The following is a 27,030-nucleotide window of genomic DNA, read 5'->3' on the forward strand; positions in this document are numbered from 1 at the left end:
GTCATGACCTTATAATAACATGGCGGAGTACAGTTTCTAATGTTTGTTGCTTCTTGTCCGATCTGAAATTACGTGAACTTCTAGTTATAATATTGGACATATTAGGATTCGTACATGTGGGGTGAGTATAATTGCTTTATTCGGGTGTCATCTGTAATTATTGTTCTTCGGTAGGTATCGTGGCTGAGACAGTGTGCGTTGGCGTTGAATCGGTCTAGGACTGTAGTACAGATGTACTGTAACGCCTGGCGATGAACTGTCTGGTTTGCGTTACGGCCCGTGTGTTTGGCTGAGTCCCACTTTTTTGTGTGCTTTTATTCATTTACGTGTTCTTTATTAATCGAGTCTATCCCGGGTGTCGATCACCCAGACTCTGATCCAATTAACGCGCACTTTGTTTGAATACATTAAAAAGGTGCTTTTTCGTTGAGCTTGTTTCTAAACAAAGCAACAGATTGGTTTCGGGGCGAGTTCGGTTGTACTTGCGTGTGTATGTAGTCTGATCGCGGAAGTTCAAACGAAATGTTCGTATATGGCTTGATCACACTGTAACATGCAATATGGATGGTTAGTACTATTGTATGCAGCGCTACCGCTGTTTCAACACAGCTCGTTCGCATATTCGTGGCATTTCACGTTGTACTAGAGCGTCGATACATGTTTTGAAACAGCAAGAACACTATTATTGTTATAAATATGGAGCGATATGCCTGAAGGTTTCGGCATGAATTTCGTTTGTTTGCCGGGTAGGTCAGGAAACCACGCCACTATAACTTGAATGTCACATCCGATGGGCTGTTATGAGTCGTATTATGTCGGCTTGTTCTGGTATCCAGTGGTGTGGATGTTATAAATATATAATCCATTAGTAATAGGACATTATAAATGCATGTGACCGTGATTCTATTAGTGTGTACACGGGTATTGTACGCACCCAACAAGTTGTTATTAAAATAAGTTAAACAGGAAGTTCCCTTGATCTTGTTCAGTTATGTAGATTTTCAGTGTTTCCGTGTAGCTACTTTATACACAGGCAAATGGTTTGTGTCTCTAGGAACTAAAGTGTATTTAATTAAATTTGAGAATAGAAATGATAGTTGTTGTATTTAGTATGAATTAATTAGTTAGTGAATAGAATTCTTTGATGTGTGCAGTGAGTACAGTGGGTTCAGAATAGCGATTTCAACAATTTTATTGGTAGTTTATAACACATATTTTATCGAACATTTCATTCAAATCTATTTGTTGTTGTTGTATTGAGTATGAATTAGTGAATAAAATACTTTGATGTGTGTAGTACAGTGGGTTCAGAATAGCTATTTCAAAAATTTTATTGGTAATTTATAACATATTTTATCGAACATTTCATTGAAATCCATTTGACACAACAGTATTGGCTATAATAATTCATACATACAAAGTAATAGTATATTTACATTGTTCCATTATGTGCCACAAAGCCAATCATATTCTGGTTGAAACGCCTATTTCAATTGATTGACAGCTGCTTTAGAACACACTTCCTGATGCAAACGCGTAGACCGAATTGCCCCCATTTCAGATGCCTGTATTCATCCGTCGTGATGTTAAGGCGAGAATTCAGTTTGGAACGTAATTTTTCAAATTTATAATTAAAACAACATTTGATAATAATAATAAATTAATTAATAATTATAAGAATTTCTGAAACCACTGTATTAGGTTATAGAACATCCATCATAAAGAATGAAATACTTTTATCATAGCAATGACACTAATACTAAACATACTACAGTTACCAATTAGTTTAGTAACTTCCCCCAAAAAAAGTATATTCGGTGGATTTTATTTTCACGGAATCATTCCTTCAGCGAAAATAGCAAAAAAAAATTCCAAGCGAAAATAAAGTATTCTACAGTATTTAAATGATGACTACAGTGGAAATCAGTGAAGTTTGACAATTGGATAGTGATACCATTTGTATTTTTAATTAAATTAGCCAAATAACATAGTGTCTAGACATAACACACTCTGACTCAAGAAAGTCATAGACAATGTAGCCTATTATAAACATGGCTGACATTCATTACTCTAAATGCAAGAAGTCAAACAGGTGTTGATAAACACTGCCATCCATTTGATGACAGATTCTTATTGATAAAATATTGTACCTGGTATACCTTTGAAAAGCTTCCAATTGTTTGTTTTAGTAAAAATAATCAAACAAAACAAAATGTTGCTCGATCTGCCGAGCTGAGGATAATTTATGGTTTGTGATTCATTAGCCTTGGTGGCGGAAGTGACATAATTTGTTGTTGTCAATCTAAATGTATGTCACCATTGGGGATTGCCCAAGGGTAAGGGTTAGTGGAAGCCCAGTCACTAAAAATAACCTTGTCACAGATATGTAGGTTAAAACGAAATCTGTATACGGGTAAACAAAGATTTAACTAGGGATTTTTCATTCATACACTCAATATGTGTAACTCTAATCATTAAGTATAACAAAAATGAGAATTAATAGAGGCACAGCTATACACGGGGTATAACATTTCTCAAGAAGTATTCTTATTTCTAAGATGAACCTACATCACAAGCCCCCAAACTTTAGCAGCACCAATTAAAAACTTTATCAGATTATTGATTTACATCCTCTCCCCCCATGCTAAAACTGAAATCCTGTCTTCTTATTTGCTGTTCCAGTGTATCATGACATCATTGTTGTGAGGTAGCTTGGCCGACCACTAAAAAAAAGTGGTCTGAGCTGCAGCAAGTTTTCTTTATTTCTTGTATTCCTGTGATACTGCATAACATAATAAGCTTTGGCTTTTTGCTCATATTGAATTATAACACTATTGCAGTCAATTAGATAGTAGTTGAGTTGAATAAGTGAGCTGTAAATGTACATGTATTTATAATAACTTTACATAAATGAATCATGTTGTCAAATCCCATGTATGGGAAAGCACATATTCACTTTTTGAACATCCATGCATTTTCTCTGGTAAACCTGCAATTTTGTATTTTCCATCATTTCTTTATTTAATTTTTGTCTAAAATTGATATACATGTAGTTTGCCTTGAAAAAATAAATATGGAATACAAGTATTCTCAAATTGTTAAAGAACAACAATGAAAAATAAAAGATATAATTAATTGTCACAAAGTATAATCGGGTACATATAGATTTCACATTTTTTTTTTTCTAGTGCATCACCGTGATATTCTACTTTTATGATCACATATACATGTAGGTACATGTACCACATAACAATAAAGGCATGACTGCAAAGTTTGATTAACAAATTGAAATGAATTTGTTAAAGATAAATCTTGGGAAAATTGTTATTTGTATAAAATTTATTTTTATTATTATTCAAATGACGATTCTGGATGAAACATCATTCTTATATTACTGGTTATGTAGTAATGATATAATCTTAAACGTTTCTCAACTCGTGAACTTATCATTGTCCACGGCAGAGAATTCAGAAATATGAATAAGAAATAATAAAAAAAAAAAATGGCCATAAATAACCTAGCTGACTATGACAGCACTGTAGTATGTGTTTGATGTCATGTGTTTTCAAAATGTTTTTAAAGTTTTAAACTTATTGCATGTCAGATCTCATCAGAAGCTGGGAACGTATTGAATTGTATTGAAAATAAACACTGGGTCATTCAAGGCATCCATGGGTTGTTAGCAGTAACAGCATAATATTCCAATATGTAGTACATTAGACAACCTGGTTTGTTCATTTTTCGCATAGTTGTAGTGAATGCTTTCCGTTTATGATAATTGTTTGACCTGATGCTCATAGATCTTATTGGGACATGAAAAGTAGTTTTCCCCGTGATGCTGTGATAAATCATGGACATTCCCAGTGTCTGACAATTGTAAACATTTGTTTTTTGTCACATTGACATTAATAGTACTGTAAAATCTGTATTAGAAGCCGCAGCTTCTATTATTAAAATGGTACAATGCAACAGAATGGATGTGGTTTCTATTAGAGCATCAACACCACTGTTCCCTTTAATTTTTTTGAATCTTGAAAATACTGTGAAAATTTGCCCAATTTCCCCTTGAAATGTTTTTTCTGCATACAAAATGCATGGAAAGTTTCTCAAAAGACAAAATTTCACTGAGAAACTACAATTGAATCTGAATTGAAATATTTTTTTTCAAACTCATCATGTCTTGTATTAAAGTAGACTCAATATCTGACACATTCATATGCATTTCATAAATTGGCCTATCCGGTGTAAAATAAATATAATATTGATATGGGCACTCAAATAACACACTGACTCACTGTCCTGATTTCAAACTCATGTGATTGTCTGTGAATGATGTCAGTTTTTATTTTTAGCAATGTGGGTGATTGACACATTTCAATCTGTTTGTTTGAATTTTTGACATTGGCGGTTTTTATTCAAGAGGAAAATGGAATGTTTATTGAAATATTTCAATTGCTTATGAGTAGACACAGGTCCGGCAATGCGAATCTGTGTAACGTATTACTATATCAATTGCTTGGGGTTATGGTGTCACCTCTGGTGGCCTTTGTGTTGCCTCCCTAGGCCTGTCACTGAGTGGCACGCTTAATAACATTCCACTGCACCCAATCACTGTTACCATATATGCAATATTGCATTGTCCAAACATTATATAATATTATTAACAACATATAAAGCAAGTAGTTAAGTTACAGTCACGCCAACATTATTGTATATATTTTTTAGGTGCGTTAATATTTTTTATTTCAAGGGCGATTGTCCTCACCCAGTGTACATTTCATAATTACACGTTAACAATATATTTTACACACATTGTGCTGTAAAATCTGTATTAGAAACCACAGCCTATATTAAAATGGTACAATGCAACAGAGGGGATGTGGTTTCTATTAGAACATCTACACATATGAAAAATGATTAATTTTTGGTTTTCAATTGTTCAAAAAGAATGGGTGTGACTTCTATTGGGGATGCGACTTTTAATACAAATTTAACTGTATATGTATATATGGTGTGGGATCTTTATTGAGTATGATACATGGCAGCAATCATCATGCTTCAATAGTTAGTAATTTAGTATTACAGTACATTTTAATTTAGTGTTGTAAACTGTTCATGTCTAAGCTAGAAACAGTGTGCTAAAAACAAACATAACATGGGTATGACCATGATTGTGATGTTTTCCGTGCAACTTGTCACTTGATTACTCATACTTTTTTAACACATCAGTAGCACAGTGCAGACTTTTGTTTGTCAGTTGTGGGATGTACATTTAGTCATACATGCGTTATAGCCACATTTCATTCGTTTTATTTTCATGACTGTACAGCTGCTTTTCTTGGTCACTAGTGAGTAATAAATGTAGCATCACTGCCACAACAATAAACGTAGTGTTTAGTGCTGGTCTGTAGGATTTATTGGTCTTTGTATTCACTCACCCAAAACTGGTCAACCTAATAACTCCATAACAACTTCATTCATTTCGTGTCGACTTGTAATTCAGCATTTGTCCGTGAATATTAAAAGTGTGTGTGTGTGGGAAGCATACAAGGTACAAATTGTATATCAAAGGGTTGCTTCTCTGTAATCAATTCTAACTTGAAACTGCATTTTTTGTTGACTCAAGAAAATGTCTCATTTCACACATATTAATAGATTATCTCCCTCACTTTTATGTATGCACTGTAAACCATTTGAGGGGCAAAGTCAACTTTTGGCACTATACACAAAAATAAACCTTTTATTTATTTATTTTTAGATTTGTTTCAAAATTTTTAGCAAGACCAGTAGGCAATAGAAAATAATGTCTATTTGGTTCAAAATTATCAAAAATAGGCAAAATGCCGCACCAACATTTTTGCCAAGAAAAATATACATTGATATACTGTAGAACGTGTCTTTTCGCGAGCATGTCTTTTTCGCGAATTTAGCGAGAGAACTGATTCACTAATTCAAGATGTCACTAATGACTTTATTATCAATTCAAAATGGCCGCCAAACAAAGAAATAAACAATGACAAGAAAGATTCGTTAAATCAACTTTTCGCTATTACGTCATTTTACGACAATTTGCTAAAATTGCATGTCCCTTTTTCAACATGTTTTATTGTAAACATGTAATGAGAATGATATAATGCAATGAATATTGTATTATTTGATGTACCGTTAAGTGTTTTTCAAATCCACATATAGTTGAAAGTTACTGTACCGGTCCAGATCTAGGGTTTAGATCTAGATATGTTAATCAGTGTCTGGATAACCCCAGACTGTATACATTATACAAAGAATTTTGGATCAATACAGGTATGATATAAGAGTAGTGTGATCCCACAACTGTCAGATTTGAATCATCTAAGTATGTAATCTGTATAGGTATATGATAATACTGTGGTTTGTTGTCCATCCATGCATCAATGCATTCACAATGTGACATGTACTGTCATGCACATGTACAATGTAGCTGCTGATACTTGGCTGCTGGTGTGTGTGTGTGTGCCTGGGGGGCTAGTTAAATTGGAGCTGTAGTTGGAGTGACAACTTGACAAGTGACTAGTTCACCAGACAAATCAATATTGATCATTAGTGACCTGACCTTAATTTGGGTTCAAGACCTCATTAGTACAGTGTTCAAGGCAAACAGCCCTAACTTTCTTTTTCTTTCATTCTCTGGTGTCAAGTTTATCCTTCAAGTGATAGTGGATGTTTTACAATGATAGCAAATATCATTTCCACGGACTATGAACAGAGTTTGACATTAATCCACTATTCCAACAAATTATTGTAGTTTTATACAAATATAGGTGTTTTTCATCAGTGTTGAACCCTGCTATGATGTGCTCTATACACTTTCTCTGTGATATTGCCCTTGCATGTTGTACATCATTAGAACAAGTTGCCCCCCAAAAAATGACCTTGGTTTTCAGAAGCTTAATGCATATTAATGAACATGTGCTCCATGGGGAATTATTTTTACATTGATTCACCACAGTTTGGACAATCTGATACCAATGTTTTCCTTGAATGTGAGGATCCTGTGGGAATCAGCAAAACCCAGATTCACAGTCACTGCAAAGCTATGTACATTTACTGCTAGGCATTGACCTCTATGTCATGGGTAATTGTATTCAAATCTCTGTGCGCACACATGTATGTATGTATGTATGTGTGTGTGTGTGTGTGTGAAAATCAGGTTATTATTAACAGTAAAGTAGATTACAGCATTCATGCTATGGAGTAGACTTTTTAATTTAAAAGCACATACATGTATGGTGTAACCTATGGTATGTCTGTACCACCACTTGTTGACTACTTACTAGTAGTTGCATTTGCTCTCTGCCATTCACTGTTTGTCAGAGGTGAATCTAATTGACATTCAAGTTTCATTGTGCCAATTTTTTTATCTCACACTATTATATGAAGCAGTATCATTGTATAGGTAGCTGCCAGTGAATGGACAGTCACATAGGCCACCATTTCTTTTGTCCGAGGAGGTTTAGTGGGAAAATAACAGCCCCCATTATGCTGTGATAGTGCCATGATTAGCATCTGAAAGGACTTTCACCTGAAAGCGTATGGCGAACCAGTCAAGTATGATGGTCGCAGATTTGCTTAAATGCGCACTCGTTGACTGAACGGCAGTAAACAAAATGGAGTAATGTGCTATGGTGCGTTCAGTGTGGTGTGTTAGGTTCATAAATCAAGTCGATGCTTGTTCTCAGAGATGTTACCGGACATTTAGTAATTTGAATGTTTTTCCCTGTGTTCAGGTAAGATTAAATCGAATCAGGTGGACATTGATGTCACATGTTACATTGTCTCACCATGTCATTTGAATCACTATTCCATGTGCATACTAAACCACATCATTATGGCTTGCTTATACCTAATTCTAAAATATAGGTACAGTACCTAGTACATTTCAAAGTAAGGCTTACTGATATGACATCATGGTACTGGTTTTGAATTCACCTGTTTCATGTAGTGTTTTGATGTTTTGTTCTGCTTCTGTGCTCATATACTGTATTAATTATGTAAAACAGGTGGAAATTTCCCCTTTTACTAGAAATCTGGATACGGATGTGTTTTAGCTGATAATGACTTCAGCTCTCAACCTTAATGTAAATAAAGTACTATTTAAAGAGGCACTTCCAGTTAAGCCTAATCTCACAAAAAATTTAATTTCTGGATTAAAATTACAATGGATAACAAAAGATAGATTATTAACATTGTAAACAACATAAACAATAATGTCCCATGATTCTTTGGTGCAATCCCTGGACTTGGAAGGTTCCCCTTTAAGCCAAGTAGTTTCTATCCTGTTGAAGGCTTTTAAAGCAAGATGTTCTATTCGGGTAGTGGACTGAATAAACTGAATACTTGTGACTTACGTACAGGACAGTGCCACCCCGTTCAGTCTAGATTTATGTACCTGCCCAACCTGATCACTTTCCATGCATGAAAAGCTAAATATTGTGAAGGTCAAGGAACTTCCTAAGTTTGTCCTACTCAATAACTATCCTGTTGAAATAGTCAGAGAGGTTTTCTACAATGATGTATTGTTGTTTTGTCAATTGATTCCTTTCATGTTTGGAACTTGAAATACCCAAATGTGTATGAGAAACCTCATTTTGGGTCTAAGTGTTCATTATTTTTGCATATGTCAAGGAAATGTCTGAAAATATGGGTAGGGTTGTTTAATACACAGAACAACAAAATACTGCATGTGTTTATTCTTTGGATCATTTTTGTGCTCTGGCTGGTTTAAAAAATGGAAGTGGCTTTATTTAGTATTTTTCACATGGTAAAGTTATAATTGGAATAAAAAAGCATCTTTAATAGACCTGGTCATGGTCATATGCATGTAGACTACCTTGCAGGGATAAAGTGATATGTGATCTCCATTTTTGTCTTGTTCTTAATCTGCCCGAAAATTATACCATGATTCTCAGCTATGCATGACCCTACATTTTCTGGTTTTGGAATTATGAAAACCATTCACGAACATTGCAAATGTTTCTGGAAGACAAACCACAATACCCCTAATTGTGAGTGAAATCTTGATACCATATGTAACTATACCTGTTTATGGTGTTCACTCTGATACTCCGTCTTCTGTACCTTGCATACAGTGCCTCATGTGTTGTGGGTTCTCAGGTATTACCCTGAATACAAACATAGTATGGTATAAACTCATCGTATTCCATGCACCGAACATTATCCAGTAGCAGCTGATGACACTGGTAATCAAGTTTTCAAAATCTAACTACAGCTCTATAAATTACCAGGCAGTATGTGAGTTAAATACACTGATATGTGATTGTTTTTAAAATGCGCTGTAGGCCTAGTATCTTTGTGTAGTGTTTATTGTCACATGTACTGTAAAAGAAGTAATTATTCACTGTGTTTTAATTTTGCTTATTTCGCTGACTGGAAAATGCGATAATTAAAAAACCCAGTGAATATGTAAAATTTAGCATAGAATGTGTTCACATTATCTAAATGATAAAATCGTGAATTTAAAACCCACTAAATATGCCTGAAATGGTAAATCAGGGAAATTTAAACCCAGTGAAAATTACCGGGGTAGTCATTTTACAGTATTTTTAAAAACTGTGCTATTCATAGTATAATGCTATACATGTAGCTGATTTGTTTTAAAATCTACCATAGTAGCTACTACATATACATGTACACATGGATGCGCCGAGGAAAACAATGTTATACACTGCTATTTCCCTAAAATTCTGTTAATAAATTTGTTTGAACTAATCCTGGGACTATCTTAAAATATCTCAAGACAGTATTAAAGTCAATTAGCAAGTTTATTTACGTATTTTGTCAATTATCCGCTCATCTGTTTTTTTATGAACTAAAAAAGAGAGCCACAAGTTGGGGAGGAAATGACCTAGCAATTTAAAAAAAACACATTTGAATGTGTGATTGAGAACATATGGGTCTTGTCTTCTTTAATAGTAAAATAAAGCTTAACAGCCAATATGTGTTGAGAACTGTGTTGATTGAGTGCTAGGTAAAATGATATGATGTGATCCAGCTGCTGTCTCATATCTTATATCCTTGGTTCAGTGCACTCCAGCACAGTTGTATGAGATGCAGAGATGCTTCAGTGCATAACATATTCCAGTACTAGCTAGTCTACAATGATACTAGTAAGTGATGAGCAGTTCAGAAAATGTGTGCTGACAGTTGAGTCTATTATCAAAATAAGTTTTTTAATGACTCATTTTACATTTTAAATACATTGTACATTTTAAATACATTTTTTGGTTTACATGAACTTATAATTTATTGAAAATGCGCTTCAATGACCAATAAGTAGAGAAAATACAGGATTCCTCCTGGCCTCAAATGTACACACCCAGCTGTAAGTCACAGGTACAACTGTAACGCCCCTCCCTCTTTTCGTGTACCTGTAGTTACTGCAAGCAGAGATTCTTTACTGTGAGAGATGTAAACTTATTTACAATTATACCTGAATTGGCACTATTAGGTTATATGCCTGGGACAACCACGTTATTGTTTTGAATTAAGGAATTTACTACTAGTACGTGTAATTTGTAGTCTGAATGGCAATTTTACTTGTCGCAGGCTGTAGGAATACTATTAGCGCCGTGCCCTGAACTGTAAATATTAAACTATTGGACTGAGGCTTGCTTGTGTAGTGTCTACAAACGATTGATGCTTTAATAGCGTTGAAATAAGGGATATTTGCTGAAGAAATGTGGGAAAGACAAAGAATAATAGTAGGGGGACGAACACCATAATTTATGCTATGTTGGTTGATCTGTTTAAGTGATTCTTTTGTCAGGATGTTTTAGGAGAGTCACACTTTGATGATCACCAATAATGACAGTCGTAGTCAGCTGACTTCTCATTGTTGATCTGGGCATTCTGTTGCCGTGTTGAGATAAGATCCAGTCACTGTGGTATGGGTCCTGCAATGTCAGGAAAGTTTGTTTTCTTACTTCAATGTAAATTCCCTGCCAGCCTTGATTGTGACTTACTTGTCAGTTGGCAGGCACTGGGTAAATATGAAGAGAAATTAAACAAACAGAATGCCAAAAAAATGTACCTGTTTAAGGGACCATAAACAGGGAATCGTTGTTTTTTTTCTTTGTTCATACATGAGCCAAAATAACCTCTGTGTTACAAGATATAGAATCAAATGTTATATTCATCCTGGGCATCCTAAACAACACCTAGACAACTCATTGGAAAATTAATTTTTGTTGCAATAAAGATTCATTGTATTTGTATGTAATCATCATTGTTTATACACCATTTGAGGTCAAATACATGTACTGTATTTACTCCATTAGTAGCGCATGTGTAAATAGCATGGGTGTGTCTATGTTCAAAATAAGTCATATTTCAATGATTCTGTATACAATAAATGCAACTGTTGACTTACATGTGCTTCTATTGAAGATGCGCTTTTAAAATAATTATCCTGTATCTATTCATAGGTGCCCACATAGATTATTTTGGTCTAGTAATTACATGGCTGTCTTACATTGCTCCTCCTATTTTTAAATCCAACAAAAATGTAATCTGTTTAGCTGCATCACTAACGTTAACATGATTATAACCAATACATATTACAAAAATAATAGTTTATTTTGATGTTTTGTTTTGTGAATATAGTACATCGTCTACATGTACCTTATGGAAATTATTTTGACAGCTATACCCCCAAAAGGTGTCAAGTTATGTGACCTTTAAAAGGTTACAGCTATTGTAAATGCCACAATTCCTGATGTAATCCAATAATTTTATTTACTTTGAGTTTAATAAGCTAATATGACCTTTTGACCTTAACAGTCATTCTTATTGATGAGCAGTTCTGTGATAGTAGCCCTATTCTCAGTAACTAACTCGATTCGAACGAGATGGATCTTGGCACGTGTGGGAACAGTTGAAACTGAGCTGGCACGTGCCCAGTTTTTGCCTCGGTCTACTTAAAAAGCCAGGGTCCAACTCAGTCCGTGCCAACTTCTGTGTGTCAGAACTCTTTTAGTGGCATCAACACGGATGCCCAAAAAATAGGACGACTGAAATTACTTCTACGAAAGAATGTTTTTTTTTTTAATTTTACCGTCATATATCTGGATAAGTACTTGTCCACCATTGGCTGTTCTAGGATCTCCAGATATTGTCATTTGTGAAAATATAAAATTTGTACTGAATTCTACTTTTCATGCTGAAGATATTCAGTGGAAATTTCACATCGATTTTCATAAAAAGGTCAACGATATTATGTTCCTGAAAATATCAGTTCTACTTCCTGTCTGGCAACATGGCTAGTGTTTGGGGAGTATGTTACACATGTACGTACTCAAGTACTTTGATGAATGAGAACGTGATTTCGCCATATGCCGACTGGATACCCATTCTCAGGTTTTTTTCTAAACCAGGGAACAGGGGCGCAGAGCCCTGATACTCTCGCCCTGATTTTTTGAACCGCACACTTCTGTGCTGCCGTACAACTTGAAATCTTTCTCAAATACATTTTTCTCCATGAAAACTTCCCAGCAACACCAGCTGACAATGTGTCTGGACACCAAACACACTAAAATTATTCAAAAATATTTTCAATTTTTAAAAACACTCCCCTCCCTCGTCTATGTGTGCTCCCTCTTGTTCATTTTTTAAATGCAGCATTATTTAATTTCTACATAAACATCAACGATTAATTAATCCCGATCCCGATCGAGTTTGCCACAGCTAATCATAGGAAATGTACTAGAATGTGTGACCTTAGGGGTCATTGAAATAGGTTATTGATTTCACCCTTATCAGCTCTGAAGGGATTAGATTCATTGATAATTATAGTAAAAATAACTACTTGCAATTAAATTAAAATTATTTCAAGTGCTTTTTTAATGTTTGAGTTTTCAATAAACTTGTCTCACTAAGAAAAACCATCAAATCAAACAATAATTATGTAGATCTGAAAGTGTTCATTCTCAGTGAGTGAAATATGCCAGCTGTTACATTTATTGTTCAATGTGGTGATTCCCCTATAAGAGCATAATAGTACGGCTGTTACATCAGAAGTTTTGACCCCCTGCAAGTAGACTCGAAAATCCAACTGTGACAACCTACTGGTATATAATATGGTACCATGCAATTTTATTACAAGGCTCTTTTGTATGGTTTCATTTTAATGCAACTGTCAACAGTACAATTAATTGTTCTTTGAATTTCACAGATTTTGATATCTGAGCTAAATTTTTCTCATAACTGGTATTATTTGATTTAATTTAATGTACTAGCATTTAAAATTTACATATTAGTTCAAACTCTACACTAAACCTTTTCATCACCAGTTCCCTCTTTTCATCACAAATTCACAAAATAGTCTAGTCTTTTTTATAGTCTGTACCTTCCTTCAGAAGATTGCAACAAGAAATCAACATTTTTTGAGTAAAAACTGAAAATTGACTCAAATATTGTCTGTTGGCTCCAAAATTAGGGTTAATTTCTAGAAATATTGATGAAAATAAAAAAAAAAGTGCAGACAAATTTGGTGGTGTAAAGTTAGACAATAAATACTAACAATAATTGTTCATAATTAACTGAATATGCCATATTTGCTCTATTAGAACAAAGGCAATTGTCTTTGAATAATGCATCTCCAATATAAGTGCATGTAAATTGAACAATTGTGATTGTAAACTAGTTAACTAAAATATTATGGCCATATACCATATTTTCTTTATTAGTAACGTATGTTTTTCTATGGTCTAAATAAGTCAAATATTTCAAAGATTCAGTATTATATATAACTAATGGCATGTTTTGGTTTATAATGCACTTTTATTGGAGATGTGCTACCAGTACTACCTGCAATAGAGCAAATATGGTAGTCCCATGATTTTTATTTATCTTGAGGTGCAAGGCTTAAAATTAAAATTTTATATATTCGTGATGTTAGGGTTTGTACATAATGTAGTAGAACACATGTGTGAAAATGTAGCATTTGAAAAAGATTTGGGGTGTGAACATTTTCTATGAGAGGGTGGGTTTTTTTCTTTGTGTCAACTTAAAGCGGAAGAGTCGTCACCTGCTGCATGTGTCAGATGGCCATAGCGTGTCGTTATTTACTCGTAAACAAAAACGTCTACCCATGAGCCTTTGCATTTTTAGCATGCGTTGACAATCGCGTGTGCGCAGGTGATGACTCTCCTGCTTTAATACCTGTTATCCTATTTAGGTTGCTTACTGTATTTGAATAACTTATAGATCATCATTGCTCCCAACTTCATGTAAAATCTGTATAAGAAGCTGCACCTTCTATTAATATGGTACAATGCAGCAGAGAGGATGCAGTTTCTATTAGAACATCTACGCAGATGAGAAATTTTCACATACACATATGGTGAATTTTCGGGTCTCAATTGTGGAAAAACAATGGGTGTGGCTACTATTCGAGCGTGGCTTCTAATACATATTTTAAGGTACATGTACTCGTACATGTTAAATCCATGCACAATAATCTGAAAACATACAAATAAATTGACTCATCTTGTAGAGATGGAAAATCAACTTTTTTTTTTAATTTGTTGTAACCCACTTGAGGCTATTAGTTAAATAGTATCTGTGAAAAAAAAATAGTCTGTATCATGGGCTATTTGTTAATTTGGAACCTGGACTCATTATTATTAACAAGCAATGTACTGTACAGTGTGTAATGACTCAGAGTATCATGTTGTATTCAGTGTTTACATCTCACAGTGCTTTATGTCAGAGTAATTGATGAGGAACAACTACATGGTGGACCAGTTGAATACTGTGTATCATGTACTTGGGATATTGTATCACCTAGAAGCCCATACTCAATTTGGAGCTTTCTGGTTTCAGTAGCAATATTTTTTGTACAGTGTCAGAGAGCAAGGCGAGCATGAGACTTATGCCCTGTATACCATAATATTAGTAAAATATTGTGAAAAACAAGCATGACCCGTGATAATACTGATCAATATCACTTACATAATAGTGACATCATTTTATCTGGATATAGAAACTACATGTTTTGGTTGGAAGTACACCAAATTCAGACTTGATAGACATGCTACATTCATACGTACAAAGTATAAACATTGATAGTAGTTTCAAAGTTTATTCTCAGATTATTTAGATTTATTTGCAGTTTGTTTATCACATTTATTGGAATAGCCTGATGAGGTCGCGTGAGTTGCGCCCTCCACTGTGCTCCAAACCCAACACACACCTGACAGAACGATGTAGTTTTTCACTTCCCCGAAGATTTTTTTGTTCATAGCAATCAAATTGCAGAAACGTCAGATAGTGACGGCCATCAAAAAGTAATCATTCACGGCAGAGTTTATTTGTCTGTTGACATAATGTGTGATAAGATGCTGGCAAATTTCAGTTTATCATCTTGTTGAAAATATTCTGTGATTTATGCCGACAATGCAAACACGGCTTTGACTGACGAAACGTACACTATTCTGTCAGGTGTTAGTGAGGTCGGATGCCGTTCGACAGTGTTCTCCCCAGAAAAATGTATCAGAGTGGCGGCTAATTTGCATATAATTTACATATCATTAGCATTTGTCTGAAGATAAAGAAAACAATAATGACAGGCTTGCATGGATGAAAATGTGTCTTTATTTTTTAACAAATTTATGTAAAAGATTAAATGAATCTGCTGCTGTGTGATTTCTATGTAATGTTGATTCTTCGGACTTTCATGGAAGCCCAGTGATCTGCAGCTTTTGAGAACGCCGTGATTTTCTTTGCTTCCCACTTCTATTAAATGACATGGCCTTCTTGTGCATCTCCGAGTGTACGTGTTTATCGATAGCATATTTCGTAATAGTTATACATGGCATAGAATTCCATACCAAAGAACTATTTCTGGATGTTTTTAAGTTGAATTTTCCACATATGTGTCACAGCATTCCTAAAAGATACGAAATAGGAGCGAATCAATACTTGTATTTAAAAAATATCGTCACGATCGTCACGATCAACACGAAAATAAACAAATTGCCGCCATTTTGAAAAGTCGCTAAACTTAAAAATTGCCACGATAAACTTTACCCAACTATTTCAAAACACAATACTAGTATTAGTTACTTTGATAAATCGTAGCCAACAATTTTTGAACTTCCAGAAAGAAGGTCGTTTCCAAAAAAATGTTTCGACGATCGGCAAAAAATGAAGCCATACAAAAATTTACTAAACTAGGTCAAAACTCGCTTCCAAGTAAAACGCTACAAATAAATACTTTTTCTACCTTTGCCATCGGATGTTTCTCTCAGCCACGTATATTTTGTTGTCCATTGTGCATCAAATCTAGAGTTTATTTTTTTGCACTTTTCGTTGTAACATCATCTTGGACACGTTTAGTACCACTGCCGACAGGGGTACCGGTGACCGCGTTGCTGGTGGGTTTATCGCTCGCAACCAGGGGCCCAGCAGGGCGTTCTACGCGGAACCACAACGTAATATTTCTGCTGTTTGACATCGTTGCTTCTTCCAGCCAAATATGTTACTGAGAAAATACTCGCTATTACCCCAATTAAATAGGGCGAAAGTGTTTATTGTCGAAGTACGAAGCTGTATTAGTCCATTGTCTTTGCGTAATCACTGACATGTTTCCATTCACACCTGATTTAGCTCACAGTACCGGACGCTGATGACGCTGACTAACAGATTCGCACGTGTATTAACAAGCTAAAAGAAAGAGTAACAGGAAATGCCACAGAGTAGCGGGCAATCTCTCAGAGTAGCGGCATAAATAATGGAGTAGCGGCCCCGCTACGCTAAAACGCTTTGGGGAGAACACTGTTCGACTGGCGAGGGCCTACTCATGCCTACATGTCAGGCTAGTATTGGAAGTGCATTAAATTCACACTGCCAGATATTTAACAGGAAATCTACATACAAATACTGTAAACGTATTAATTATTCACCGGGTTTACTTTCGCAAATTCATGCAGTTCATTTGAAGCATGTACATGTATACATGTACAAAGTAGAATTTGATACATCCAGAAACAACAAACAACAAATACATGTAAGCTGCTCTCTGATTGGTCAGATTGTTAGGGGTTAGAGTTAAGTAGCCAATCAGGCTCAATCAGTCAGTACAAGTGTATAAATTTGCTAAGAATATTAGTACTACCGATATAATTTGTAGGTTCTGTAAAGCTGGTAAAGTGAAGCATTTTACAACAAAACTACTGTAATCTTGTAGGAAATACAAGCTCATTGCTTGGTAAATAAAATGTCAAACCTCACCCCTGTATTATAATATTAAACTGGTGTGTCTTGAGGCCATTATCTTCCCTACTCTGAGGTGTTTGTCAGCTAAAATGTCCTGTATGTTTAAAATTCCAACTCTCAATCCTGTTAAAAGTTGACTGTGTTGACATACTGACTGCACCAGTATCCTTGTTTGATGTGTTTTGCGGCATTGCATCACGGATATGCCACATAAACTGCATACTTGCAGGTGACATGACCTAAAGATTCAGGTATCAGTCACATTCCTTTAAGGTCTTTTACCTGTGGTTCTTTTAAGGGCATTCTAATAACATCCCGATCAGTTTACAGGTGAGAAATGTAGTATAGTGTGAATGTACCGGTATCGCTGATTGGCATCACAGGCTGGCGTTATTTACTCAGGAAATACCAGAAATTATTTCATTTGTAGTGCGTCTTCATTATATTATACTTGTACATCAGTTGGTCGACTTGTTTCATGTCATAGTTCAATCAATCAATCATTCTATCTATCAATCAATCAATCATGTAGCGCACTGGGAATTGTTAATACAGCAAGAATTGCAAATTTCATCAAAACCTGTGTACAGAATCAACATAAAACTTGTGTGTATAATGCGCTCATCTTTTGTATTCAGATCAGGTGAGCTTTATGAATGTCATGTGTATCTTTACGTCTTGCGTGCATGAACATACAGTTGTTCGTATCCAAAGATAAAACAGTGATGTTGTTATTAATACAAGTATCTGTCAGTTAATAAAACAACTTACCAATGTTGTCAGAACAGATAGCGAACTAATGCTCGTTTATAGTGAGTGGCATTTTTATCATACATTCGTATGCTGATTGGCATATATATAAAAATATGACATCACAGTGCGAGGACCTAAATAATCCATTTTCCTGTTATAAGTGAGATGCTTCGTAGGAGTTCTGTTATGTACACACAGGGCTTTAAGTTATTGATGATAACTTACAATACAAGCATAAAGGTACTGACTTGATTGAGTCTGTGATCTCCAGCCGATTTTTTGAGAAAATTATAATATATTATAAACAATTATAAATAGAACACTGTTTACCCTTGAATTTTGAAAAATATGGAAAAAATTAGACTTCAATGACCAAAGGGTTAAGATCGAATTAAATTTTTCAATTTTCCATTCTTTTATATTTTAAGTGTATAATCACATAAATACACACATGAGGTGACACAACTACTTGTTTCATTTTCCCTACATAATATAAGTGTGTGGTTTCTAAGAAAAACTAAATGTAATTGTACAGCTACAAGCATAGACATTCTGCTTGAGTATCCTTTCTAATTGTGTTCCTAACATATGTACATGCTAAAATTAGCTCCCTGGTTTATTAATGTGTGTCTGTGACCTCTACAGAGAGCAATGCAGCCCACTGTATTGTTTTGACAGTGTCAAGTTCAGTAATTTAATGATATACTAGTATTTAATTCTTGCTTTGTTTTAGGCAGACTCTAGGAATACTGTGTTTGCTCTATTATAAGCACATCTCAAAACAAAAACTCATATAAACCAAAAATTGTATATGGAGAAGAGGGTGGGGTTGTATCTTACAATGGTATGTATGGATAAAAATAATTGTTTTCGACAAAGGAAATCCTCTGCTATGACTAACTGTATTCTTATTTTATTGTCTTCAGTTCTATGCATGATTGCAATAAAAATAAGAAAGTCCATTGGAGAAAAAAATAAACTAAAATAAAACCTAAATCCTTACCCGCCTACTAAATAATTTTATAAGCTTGTTACTGAATAATACAATGCGTTTACAAAGTCTACAAAACCATTACTTGTTGTACAGTTCAATAAAATATTGTATCAGGGATTTTCTCCATTTCTCATTCTAGCAGATCCTCTGGCAACCATAAAATTCTGATTGACCAGGAATCACATGTGGCCACAGTCTTCAACTGTGACCTGTCTGATAGTAATTTTGGCCCCAAGGAAGTCATAGAATGTTCAACTTAGAATTATCAAAAACTTCACAACCTGGTAGGGAGAACCCTATCTCCCCCACTTGGTGGCGCCGCTGAATTGCAGTGCTCCCTCTTGCAGTTTTTTTCTAGAACAACCCCTGATTTTATTACTTGTTCAGTTGAGTATATTATCCTATAGTTATGGAGAATACAAATAACGACAATAAAACATGCTGGAAGAGAACAGAAAGGTAGCTTGCGTTTTTTGTGGATCAATGTCTACTCATTTTATGAGGATATTGTTGATCTATTTGATTCACTTTGTGTGTTGCAATAAATTTTGATTTACTACATACACATGTACATGTATGTTTGTAAGTGTACTATGCTTTCATTAAGTACAACCTCATTACATGTACTTCAATGTAAACGAAAGTCAGTGAGTGCTCTTTTTAGAGTGAAATTCAATAAGAATGCTCATTAAATGGATACCCCTAGTGTATTATATTAATTTTCTCTCTATTTATGTTGGAAGCTGATTCACTATTGTGCTGCGTGTTAACACTAAGCTAGTTCAAAGAAAAAATGCGCTGTAAAGAAGTACAATGCCATTATTCAAGGCTTCGTAGAAAAATAAGATTACAAACTACTCTATTCTGGAATAGTGTGAGATGTATAGCAAGTGAGGGAAAAATCACGTTTTAGGTGATATGAGCTAAGATGCCTCTGTTAAGGGGGGGGGGGGGTCAGCGCCATGAAATTTAGTTGTGATGAGCCACTTTGAAATTAAGTGACATAACCAAATCGTTAATGTGATTCTAGTGAAGGGATTAACCCAACTTGCAACTTACTGTGTGAAGTTGAAAGTTAATTTAAACAGACTGGGCATTCTATGGAATTTTCCGTCACTGGAATTATCCTGGAGGACACTCTTCCCTCACTGTCCCCTCTAAGCATACAGTACATGATCAACTTTGCTACATGTATGAGCAATTTTGCCATTATCTTCTAGAAAGTCAATTAATTAAATACTGCATTTGTTATTTACTAGTATGTTAATGTATTAAAATTAGGGTGATATTTTACTGTGAGGTCTCTGAGCAACACTGCTTTGTGTTTCCACACACATTGGTTCTGCTCATGTCTTTGTGAATTCATTTGATACCCCTGTATGCTGTATCTATGAACAAATATATACATTTGTTTTTACACATGGCGTACCTATCAAGCGTTAAGAATGTGTGTTGGCATTCCTTTCTGCTTCATCTTGTATCAGTTTTCCTCTTCTAAGTCATTTCAATAGCTTACACGTGTATCAGCAATGTATGGTAGAAATAAACAATTATCTGCATAAATAAGTACCAAGTTTGCTCATTTCTAATACAGTAGAAGTGCATGTGAACCCAAATTTGCATTTATTATATACATGTACATAGTCATTTAAATATTTAAAACTATTTTGACCATAGACACACCTTTGTTATCTATGTAAGCACTTGTGCTACTGCATGTCTAATAGAGTAAACATACCCCCCCCCCCCGACATGTACCAGTATAATATTTTTAGCTCCGCTGTCGACTTTGTCGAGCGGAGCTTATCATATGAGTGATTGTCCGGCGTCGTCCGTGTCAATGTTTTACTTTTTTGACTTCTTCTTGAAAACTACAAGCCTGAATGCTTTGATACTTTGTGTATATGTACCTTGGGTAGACCTCTCTCAGATTTGTTCATTTTTAGCTCCGCTGTCGACTTTGTCGAGTGGAGCTTATCATATGAGTGATTGTCCGTCGTCGTCTGTCGTCGTCGTCGTCCGTCTCCGTCGTCCGTGTCAATGTTTTACTTTTTTGACTTCTTCTTGAAAACTACAAGCCTGAATGCTTTGATACTTGGTGTATATGTACCTTGGGTAGACCTCTCTCAGATTTGTTCATTTCATGATGATATCTTCAATTCCCTAATTTTGGTGAATATTTTTGTCATTTTTAGTAAAAAGTGATATTTTCGACTTCTTGTTGAAAACCGCAAGTGCAATTGCTTTGATATTACATATATAGGTACTACATGTGGACCTCTCTCAGATTTGTTCATTTTGTAATGATATCTTTAATTCTCTAATTTTGGTGAATATTTTTGTCATTTTTGGTAAAAAGTGATATTTTCGACTTCTTGTTGAAAACCGCAAGTCCAATTGCTTTGATATTACATATATAGGTACTACATGTTGACCTCTCTCAGATTTGTTCATTTTGTAATGATATCTTCAATTCTCTAATTTTGGTGAATATTTTTGTAATTTTTGGTAAAAAGTGATATTTTCAACTTCTTGTTGAAAACCGCAAGTCCAATTGCTTTGATATTACATATATAGGTACTACATGTGGACCTCTCTCAGATTTGTTCATTTTGTAATGATATCTTTAATTCTCTAATTTTGGTGAATATTTTTGTCATTTTTGGTAAAAAGTGATATTTTCGACTTCTTGTTGAAAACCGCAAGTCCAATTGCTTTGATATTACATATATAGGTACTACATGTTGACCTCTCTCAGATTTGTTCATTTTGTAATGATATCTTCAATTCTCTAATTTTGGTGAATATTTTTGTAATTTTTGGTAAAAAGTGATATTTTCAACTTCTTGTTGAAAACCGCAAGTCCAATTGCTTTGATATTACATATATAGGTACTACATGTGGACCTCTCTCAGATTTGTTCATTTTCTAATGATATCTTCTGTTCTTTAATTGCCATGTGCATTGCTAACAGCGGAGCTATCTCAGCCGACAGGCTGCTTGTGTAATGATATCTTTAATTCTCTAATTTTGGTGAATATTTTTGTCATTTTTAGTAAAAAGTGATATTTTCAACTTCTTGTTAAAAACCGCAAGTCCAATTGCTTTGATATTACATATATAGGTACTACATGTGGAACTCTCTCAGATTTGTTCATTTTGTAATGATATCTTTAGTTCTCTAATTTTGGTGAATATTTTTGCCATTTTTAGTAAAAAGTGATATTTTCGACTTCTTGTTAAAAAACGCTAGTTCAATTGCTTTGATATTACATATATAGGTACTACATGTAGACCTCTCTCAGATTTGTTCATTTTGTAATGATATCTTCAATTCTCTAATTTTGGTAAATATTTTTGTAATTTTTGGTAAAAAGTGATATTTTCGACTTCTTGTTTAAAACCGCAAGTCCAATTGCTTTGATATCACATACATAGGTACTACAAGTGAACCTGTCTCAGATTTGTTCATTTTGTAATAATATCTTTAATTCTCTAATTTTGGTGAATATTTTTGTTATTTTTGGTAAAAAGTGATATTTTCAACTTCTTGTTGAAAACCGCAAGTCCAATTGCTTTTATATTACATACATAGGTACTACATGTGGACCTCTCTCAGATTTGTTCATTTTGTAATGATATCTTTAATTTTGGTGAATATTTTTGTCATTTTTGGTAAAAAGTGAGATTTTCGACTTCTTGTTAAAAACCGCAAGTCTGATTGCTTTTATATTACATATATAGGTATTACATGTGGACCTTGTTAATTTCGTGGTGATATCTTCAATTACTTAATTTTGATGATTATTTTTGTCATTTTTGGTGAAAAGTGATATTTTTGAAAACAGCAAGGTCCTTTGCTTTGATACTATACATATTGTTCATTTTCTAATGATATCTTCAGTTCTTTAATTGAAATGTGCATTGCTAACAGCGGAGCTACTGTATCTCAGCCGACAGGCTGCTTGTTAAAATTACCATTGAATATTCTCCATAATTTTAGAAAAGTTCTTCTGACAGGCTAAAATTGAACAAACCTAACTCCAAGCTCATTCTCTTTTAAGAACTGATTTAAATAAACAATATGCAAATTATGTGATGAGATTGTGATAAATGCATGGGTTATGCAAATGAGTTAAATTTGCAATGCAAATGCAATACTTTGGTTATGCTAAGACAGGTTAGATGAAAGCTTCCCAAATTTGACAATTGCTTTGTTCTCCACACAATTGAAATTGTAAATAAGTTTGATTAACACAACAACTGCACATTTATTTCACTTATTTGCAAATCTATAAAAAATTACATATGCACATAGTAAATATCTGTAAAGTAAATAGATACACTGAAAATGATCTTTCAAAGCACTCAACTCTGTATACTGTTTGGATCATGATGTTGTTGCTGTATGGAAACAGAGTACTGCCTACTTTACCATATGTTTCACTATATCGCCAGCTGTCATATCTTTCGCATGTCATATTAAATATGTTTGCAGAGTTGACCCTCAGCACAGGTTATCCTAGCATTGGAAATTCAACACTGTATTGGTATAATTAATTTATTTTAAATGATTTATCATTTATTTCACTAGTTTTAGCATAAATTGCATGCCAATCAGCGGGAAAAGTGGGTTTTATTTTTGCCAAAAATCTGTTCAGTGCAAAATAGTAAAATTGAATTCTAAGTAAAAATCGAGTGGATCTGCAGTTCGTTGTTTTAATTGGCTGCTTCTAAATCACACTGAATTATAAAGTGGCCAAGCATATCAGTGCAGTGTATCTGTATACAGACAGTAATATTGTACGTGTGGAACATGATTAGAATAATGTATGCAAGCTAATCCAGCATATCAATTTAAACCAAACTAAAAAAAAAAATTATTTTGCGACAGCTTATATCAGTGAAATATGGTATTAATATTAAAATTACAAGCACATTTTAAAACATGATTGAATTCATTATGTTTCTTTTTATTGAATTACTGGAGTAAGTAATATATTAGAAAACATTAATTAAAAAAAGGAAATTGAAACTCTGTGGAAATGATTGCTTTAATACAATAGTGTTGTACTCACATTAACCATTTTGGCACCATCTACGTGTACAAAATGAATTTGTAGTCTGCTCCTTCGCGCATGAAATGTTGAAATAAATTGATAAAACGTTTGATCAAAAACTAAAGGCAATATCTTAAACTGTAAGAACAGTCCAAAATGATCATGACATTTTTGAAAATTTGACAAAATGTGAAAATCTTTGCATTAAATTTTGGGCAGGACAAATATCTAGCATTCAAAAAAAGTTAATATAAAAATCATGCCACAGTGCACTTATTGATGAATGTTGAGTGAAAATTTCAACTTCTTCATTAATACTTTGCTACAGTAAATGCGAATAGAAAAGATTTTATTGAAAATAAAGAGCATTTGCAATACAAGTAAAAATACATTTCATAGCTGAAACTTAGTGGAGTTGAGAGGACGCGCATTTTCAAAGCAAAAATTGTTAAAATTGCCTTTAGTATAAGGGAATATCTGAATATTACGAAAAGCACCAAGACAAATTTTTGGGCATTATTTAAGCCATAGGCAACACATGTGATTTTTAATTTTTCTTCACCATCTTCCTTGTGTCGACGGCACTGACTACCAAGATTACAGCTGTCATCGTAATAATGTGTTCTCACTTTCCCTTCCAGGTTTTAAATAAAAGACACCAAGATGTAAGTTCTTGAGTCCAATTTTGATCCACCTGCCCTATGCTGCACATTACAAGTAATTTAGCTCGGCTTAAAACAAAGATGGCGACTTGGTACGATTCATCAAGTCTCCAACGTCAGTACTACAACCCTAGGAATAGTATGTCCATAACTAATACAAAGGGACTTCTCAATGCACCGGGTGAAAATAATTGCTTCCTCAATAGTGCCGTACAGGTGAGTTTCACTTTACTGTCAAAATATACTCGGCTTATGTACGTTTGTTTTTATACATATATTAGGAATGCATACTCTGTGGATGGGTTAGATTCTGTAAGGATAAATAGACGAGATGCTTCTATTATCATGAGACTTGGAAAACTCTACGAATAATAGACAAGTGAATCGGAATCGGTCTGAAAGCATGTGGGCAGGCAGGCCTTACATGTACACACTGTATGAGACAGTCTGCGCATACGAGTTTCCATGGTAATGTAATGGAGACAGTCGATCGGTGATGACACAGAATTATGTGACGTCTACATATTTACATAGCGATTCACCCGACCATTCTTGAGTGTTGAGAAGGGCACCCTGAATGGCTGGATTCCAGGCTATGCAATACAGGGCTTGAAATTGAGGGTTGTCCCGAACACTCTTATTTGGTATGGGACAACCACATATAAAAACTAGTTACCATTGGGACAAAACAAAAATATAATGCATGTTTCCTGTTCCAATATTATTACCTATTTTATTGCTGAAGAAAAATAACACTTCCAAATAGATTTTCATGAGAATGTCAGTAAAAATCATCTTTTTCTAAAAAATAACAACACCATATTAAAACTAGGAGTACAGTAATCTTGTTCAAATCTTGTTTTTTGTAAGATTTCAGTGTGTTTAGGATCGAACTGTGAGGGCACTATTTGCCATATCACTTTTGATCATGCCTTCCTTAAATCAGGTGGACATCCTATTTCTAAAACTGGACAGCCAGTTAATTTTGAGCCGTGGAATACATCCCTCTTTCATCAATGTTCTCTCATTGAGTAGTGTTCCATGCCTCTATAATTCTATAATTCTAATTCTATAATTCTATTACATGATGTACCCTAGCTCTTGAACTTTAAATTGATAAATTGGTTAGCATCTAAAAATAGTATGGGGAAAAAGTCTGATTTTTCAAAGCATACCAAGGAAAAATTCTTGGACATTGAGGCAGTTGCTTTTGATGTCTTAGTGAAATTGAAGGCCTGGTATTGTATTATTTCTAACAACAATGCTCATAAATCAGCAATTAAATTTATTGTTTATTTGATCATTCAAATGCTATTCTGTCCATAGACAAATCTCTGTCGTTTACATAAATTTATGTATTTCTAATTTTCTTTGTTTTGCAAATGGTATGTTCTCGTATAAAAATAAGCCATACCCTAGATACCATATGGTTATCCATTTTATGTGTTCATTCATTAGCCGTGGCCATATGGGTTAGTCTCCTATTTATGTACATGTATGTGTAAAGGCTGTATGGTTATTGTATTGTTATTCAGGGAAATAAAGCTAGGACCCTGGTTTACTGTGTACAGGACCCCTGAAAAGTCACGCATCCTGGTACTTTCTTGGGGTCCAAAACTGACTACAAATGACAATTTATTGACTATTTCGAAAAAGTTCAAAAACAGTTCAACACAGCAAATTCAAAACTATTATAGGACAACAATACCCCCATAAAGTACAAGGATGTGTCACTATTAGGGGTCATGCATAAGGCTGAACAGGTCGTTGACCTTTGTACACCTTATGTTGGAAGTCTACTGTTTTGTAAATTTTTGTCCCAAAATAAACAATTGCTGAAATGAACTCAAACTGATTTTAAAATAGCTGTAAATATTACCCTAGTCAAATGTGATGCGCCCTCATTTCTTGGGTGTTTTAAACTAGTAATGTTTACTTTCATGCAAATGGGTATAAAGTCTTGTTCTGAATTGAAGACTACCATTCTTTTAAGCAATATGGTATTCAGCATGTCTATATTTCTACTTTTACTTTGAACATGTGTTTCAATGAGAGCTTCAATATCGTAGTAAGACATTAGGCTGACATTTTTTGCTGCCAATTTATGCTAATTGGCAGTCTGTCCTTATACACGTATGGTTCATTAGACTTTCACCTTCTGGTCAAATGTCATACAATGTATAAGCTTGACGTAAATGGTAACATACTCGCACGTTTTTTGTTCTTACTTAAACTGATTAGCCAGATACTCATGATACAAAGTCTGCTTTAAATCCGTCTGAACACA

General features: G+C 34.3%; 1 protein-coding gene and 1 long non-coding RNA gene across 3 annotated transcripts in view; one reads left to right on the forward strand and one right to left on the reverse strand.

Moving 5' to 3' along the window:
- Positions 1–27,030, forward strand: part of LOC102803956 (uncharacterized) — a 50,262-nt gene continuing 23,232 nt past the window's right edge. For both annotated transcript variants that reach the window (XM_085493962.1, XM_085493964.1), the window contains exons 1-2: positions 1–121; positions 24,723–24,959. In XM_085493962.1, the coding sequence (XP_085350088.1) occupies positions 24,783–24,959 (177 nt within the window). In that variant the 5' untranslated portion in view covers positions 1–121; positions 24,723–24,782. The remainder of the gene's footprint in view (positions 122–24,722; positions 24,960–27,030) is intronic.
- Positions 15,629–16,642, reverse strand: LOC146730275 (uncharacterized). The gene is made up of 2 exons (XR_014927436.1): positions 16,283–16,642; positions 15,629–15,946 (listed from the first exon to the last, which is right to left on the reverse strand). It is a non-coding gene; the product is annotated as an uncharacterized LOC146730275 (long non-coding RNA).

The sequence above is a fragment of the Saccoglossus kowalevskii genome, chromosome 19 (genome assembly GCF_978046115.1).
Source record: "Saccoglossus kowalevskii chromosome 19, keSacKowa6.1, whole genome shotgun sequence".
NCBI classification, from domain to species: domain Eukaryota; kingdom Metazoa; phylum Hemichordata; class Enteropneusta; family Harrimaniidae; genus Saccoglossus; species Saccoglossus kowalevskii.